The sequence below is a fragment of the Sinocyclocheilus rhinocerous genome, unplaced genomic scaffold, assembly GCF_001515625.1.
Source record: "Sinocyclocheilus rhinocerous isolate Xijiao unplaced genomic scaffold, SAMN03320098_v1.1 scaffold210, whole genome shotgun sequence".
Classification (NCBI taxonomy): domain Eukaryota; kingdom Metazoa; phylum Chordata; class Actinopteri; order Cypriniformes; family Cyprinidae; genus Sinocyclocheilus; species Sinocyclocheilus rhinocerous.
The window spans coordinates 43,966-49,404 of NW_015654490.1; the positions used below are offsets into that span (position 1 = coordinate 43,966).

The 5,439-nt window shown below is 39.4% G+C and overlaps 1 protein-coding gene across 1 annotated transcript in view; it reads right to left on the reverse strand.

The window, feature by feature from the left end:
- Positions 1-2,328: 2,328 nt before the first annotated feature.
- LOC107717037 (band 4.1-like protein 2) overlaps positions 2,329-5,439 on the reverse strand; it is a 109,260-nt gene continuing 106,149 nt past the window's right edge. Inside the window, exons 21-23 of the mRNA XM_016523681.1 lie at positions 4,430-4,528; positions 4,035-4,115; positions 2,329-2,681 (exon numbers count right to left, since the gene is read on the reverse strand). Of these exons, the coding sequence (XP_016379167.1) occupies positions 2,577-2,681; positions 4,035-4,115; positions 4,430-4,528 (285 nt within the window). The 3' untranslated portion in view covers positions 2,329-2,576. The remainder of the gene's footprint in view (positions 2,682-4,034; positions 4,116-4,429; positions 4,529-5,439) is intronic.

A 5,439-nucleotide genomic window follows, 5' to 3' on the forward strand; every position in this document is an offset into this window, starting at 1 on the left:
TACACTGCTCAAAAAAATTAAAGGAACACTTTTTTTTATTTTTTATATACAGAGTATAGCATCAAGTCAATTAAACTCCAGGGATATTGATCTGGTCAGTTAAGTAGCAAAGGGGGTTGTTAATCAGATTCAGCTGCTTTGGTGTTAATGAAATTAACAACAGGTGCACTAGATGGGCAACAATGAGACGACCCCCAAAACAGGAATGGTTTTACAAGTGGAGGCCACTGATATTTTTCCCTACTCATCTTTTCTGACTGTTTTCCACTAGTTTTGCATTTGGCTAGGGTCAGTGTCACTACTGGTAGCATGAGGCGATACCTGGACCCTACAGAGGTTGCACAGGCAGTCCAACTCCTCCAGGATGGCACATCAATACGTGCCATTGCCAGAAGGTTTGCTTTGTCTCGAGAGCATGGAGGAGTTTCCAGGAGACAGGCAGTTACTCTGGGAGAGCTGGACAGGGCCATAGAAGGTCCTTAACCCATCAGCAGGACCTTTTTTTATATACACAGAGTATAGCATCAAGTCAATTAAACTCCAGGGATATTGATCTGGTCAGTTAAGTAGCAGAGGGGGTTGTTAATCAGATTCAGCTGCTTTGGTGTTAATTAAATTAACAACAGGTGCACTAGATGGGCAACAATGAGACGACCCCCAAAACAGGAATGGTTTTACAAGTGGAGGCCACTGATATTTTTCCCTACTCATCTTTTCTGACTGTTTTCCACTAGTTTTGCATTTGGCTAGGGTCAGTGTCACTACTGGTAGCATGAGGCGATACCTGGACCCTACAGAGGTTGCACAGGCAGTCCAACTCCTCCAGGATGGCATTAATACGTGCCATTGCCAGAAGGTTTGCTGTGTCTCCCAGCACAGTCTCGAGCATGGAGGAGATTCCCGGAGACAGGCAGTTACTCTAGGAGAGCTGGACAGGGCCGTATAAGGTGCTTAACCCATCAGCAGGACCGCTATCTGCTCCTTTGTGCAAGGAGAACAGGATGAGTACTGCCAGAGCCCTACGAAATGACCTCCAGATGAACTGGTCTCTTTATATTTGGAGCAACATGCAGAGTCGAATGGTATCCAATTGTTTTGATCCATGTTGAGCCATTTTAAACTTTGACATAAAATGCTACAAATGCATTGGTGTGTCATTACAAAACTATGTATGTCATTGCCACCATGCCCTGAAGGTTCTCAAAGTTTCAGGCCAGCGCCACCTTGTGGTCAAAAATTATAATGAAATGTTAAAAAAATGCTGATGTAGCGATCTAAATGAAAACGTGACTCAGCCGGTGTCTGTGTTCTGTCATGAGATCTCAACTAAATTGTTTGCGATTGTGATCGCTGAATAGATGCGCTTACTCAACCGCTGTTGTTTTAATAGAAAAACATCGGCTATTGCAATTTGGAATTATGGGAATTACTATTAGGATAATATTTGTCGCTTGTTTTACCAGTTTTCATAATGTAGACAGAGAGATTGCATAAGTCTTTGATATTAATTTATATAATAAATAGCCTATAAAAAATCAGTAGATGAGGTAAAATAAACCATGTGTCTGAGCTGACATTCTATTGATTTGTGCTTACTGGTTAAAGTGCAATACCTGAAATGCAAAAGTAAATTTCTCAAATGACAACTATCATTACGATTACAATTATGAGCAAATTAAATTATTATTTTTTTTATCAGTTTAACCATTATACAGCATGACGAAAATGTGACGGATTATTGACTAAAACTGGACTAAAATGCTCACGGCATTTCGTTGACTAAAACTTGACTAAACAAAAACAGGCCCCCCCCGCCTTCGCTACGTAATTAAAGCTGTGACAGTTGAGTGCATGAAGTGTCTAACATCCCAAACTTCATTTTTTCAGCTATTTAAGTGCATCATCTGGGTATTTAAAGTGCTCTTTTTCTTTTTGGAGTTTTCGGTGTGAACACACTACTCGCAGTATTATACTGCAAAACGTCACGGAATAGTGCGTAAGCACACGATTTGGGACGCACCTTAATACTAAATAAAAAATGGCTGCCAGAATTAATACTACTGTCGTGCATGCTTAGCTCCTCATCTTGCCTCTGTTTTGGTTGCCCCCTTAAGTGCCGCATGTAGCTATATTTATAATAAATACTAATATTTTTCTAATCATTTCATTAAGCTGCAGTGCTTAGCAAAAACACCACTATGTGTTTTATATTGCAAGGATAATGAAAGTTAGGGATTTAACAATCATATGATAATACTAATGTTTTCTTTTTTTTTTCTCCATGTTGAGATCATACATTTCATTCAAGGGTGCATGAGGATCCCCTAAAATAAGAGTCCAGTTCAGCACAAATTCAAGAGTCACAAATGAGTGTGAATCCGCACTGCTTTAACATGAGAAACACACTGAGCAGACCCAGCACAGAGAAAAGAAAGAGACAAACACAAAAGGATAGATGAATACAAGTAAAAGAACAAACAAAAGGGGAGAAACGACAGGCTCCCAGTGGAGGAGGAGGAGCTGGGCCGGAGCAGGTCGTCAAGAGTGGAGCTTTTTGCCATGCGCTTACCTGTCCTTCAGTCCTCGTCCTCGGCGAGCTCCGTCTCTTTGTGGACCACCACACGAGTGACGGACATGTCAGGGTGCTGCTCTTTGGCCTCCTTTATAGCCTGGGCCAATGCCTGATCCCGCCCACAGTAAACCAACACAAACAAACAAAAGCAAACAAAAGATTTAAAGGAAAAAAATGAACAACCCAACACAAGAATGAAAACACAAGCAACTGAACGCAAACGGATGATGGGAAACATACATGCATGTGAACAACTGATGCTGGGACCTGCGTGAACAGCTCTCAGTCTGAGAGGATGGCAAATGTCACATCGCTATGGTAACCTGTGTGCACGCTCTCGACCAATCAGAAGCTGCGTGCGTCATACGACACAGACGGACAGAAACACCTCACGGCTAAAACGAGCGCCTGTCGTCATGCGTCTGAGGATCATGAGCTCCTTCACACTACAATCACAGCTGCACTGTGTGTGACTGTCTCAACTTTACCACTTCTGCTCGTACAATATCAACCCATTGAGATACTCAAACGCTCAGAAAAACTGCAAGAAATCAGCCGTATTTTAGGTCAGACTGTATGTAGAGCAATATGATGATATTAGATTGTGAATGATTAAAAAGTCTTCACAATCTGCCTTTACTGAGAGACTGAGTGACTTTAGTTATCACAAAAGTTTATTGCATTTTTTAAAGCTTTGCCAGTTTAAACTTTCAAACTATTTTACTAACATAGCATGTGAGTTTTCTTTCGTGTAATATTGCGCTTAAACGGTCAAAAACTCAAAGTTCACATACAAACACAGTTTCTCTGTCTTAAGTGGAAATAAATAAATAAAGAAAATCAGATGTGTGTGAATATACTGGATCAGTGCATTCGGTCTTAAAGTGACAGCAGCCTAATAAACCTGCTGCTGTCTGTATTGTTAATGTGAAGAATAAAAACACACTCACTGCTTTAGTATCTCTTACAACTTTAGTAGATTCAATTAAAATCATTGTATATTTAATTTATACAATGAAGACTACAGTGTTTTGTTTTTACATTTGATTATTCAATTTCTTTCTTGAATGCTGCTGTTAAATAGATTTACTTTATTACGGACTAATCAGTTCATGTCCTGACATCCTCACTGATGCCACACAAACCAAATCAAGTTTAAGCAAATGTGTAGATATATTAAATAAAGTCAGAAGCATCTGGGCAAAAGAGGGACTTTGTTGACTGTTAGCTCTTCACAACAAACCCTGAGAAGACCATGTTGAAGGGAGCGCTAAATAATGAGACACGCGGCAGATCCTACAGACACACCAGTGGAAACGTTTACTGATGTGTCACTCTGAGCGATCAGACCAAAGAAACCTGCTACAATGTCTAAAAATAGACTCAGGCAAAAATCAAAGAGTGTGCATCTGGCTTTATATATGTACACAGACGACGTTGTGTGTGTGTGTGTGCATCTCACCTGATCGTGATCAATGTCAGAGTCTCCCGTGATGACGATGCGCTTCTCAATGCGAGTTTCTGACAGCCCGCCCTTTAGTGTCTGTCAATCATTAGAGACACAGACATGATGTGAACTGCACTGAACAGAGGTACAGGACCGCGCTTTATTTGCAAGTTTAAAAAATATGTTGGTGTAGGTTTTTGCATTAAAATACTATTTCAGTCTTTCTATCAAATAATTTACGTGCAATTTCTGAGTGAAAATTCAAGTTTTTAAAGTAAATCCTACACCAAACATTTTCAGTGTAAATAGGGTTTTGATTTGATGTTGTTTTTTTTTATTTGTGTGTTACCTTCGTGATGTGTGTGTGATGTGTGTGTGTGTGTTACCTTCGTGATGTGTGTGTGTGTTACCTTCGTGATGTGTGTGGTGGTGGTGGTGGAGAGCGATTCGGAGGTGATGGTTTGAGCTGTCATGAGCACGCCTGGCTCCCCGTCTCCATTACCATCCAGCTGTCAATCACAGACAGAACAAACAAACACAAACACTCTCAGCACTCTGACAGCAACACAGCTGCGTGACTCTGCATTAATGCCGACCATTTTAGTCAATGTTGGTGAAGTTATGTCAAAATTATGAGCAGCTTGACAGGATTTAGTTTCAGAGCATTTCAACGCTCTTTTGAAAAAGTAGTGAGCTAAACTACAAGATAATGACAAAACACAGCCACATTAAAGCTACCTCATGAGGGAATGTATTTTACAAGAGAATATACACATACACATAGTGAGAGAGAAATATATACAGTATATATATACACACACACACATATATATACAGTATATTATATATGTGTGTGTGTGTGCCAGTCAGTATCCATCCCGTCAACACGCTTCAGGTAAGTATAATCCATTTATTTCTATTTAGAGTTTCCACTCTCACAAAGCAACCTACAGCCATGCGGTTGGACAATTATTTGTATTAACTGACAGGCATCTTAGGCTGACTAATACATCCCTTTAAGCAGGACCCTACAGGTATTATTTACATACAGTGACCGGTATGCAACACTAGAGGTAGGTATTCAGCTCAAGGACAAAAATGTATATGGCAATCACAATCTCTAAAATTTTACATATTCTACTCAATTCAAAAAGACAATTAAGGTAAAATTAAGATGGCTTTAACAGTGTGTATATATATATACACTACTGGTCAAAAGTTTGGGATCAGTAAGACGTGTAATGTTTTTTAAAGAAGTCTCTTCTGCTCATCAAGGCTGCATTTATTTGATCAAAAATACAGAAAAAAACAGTAATCTTGCAAAATGTTATTACTTACTAAAATAATGGTTTCTATTTTAATATCCTTTAAAATGTAATTTATTTCTGTGATGCAAAGCTGAATTTCCATCATCATTACT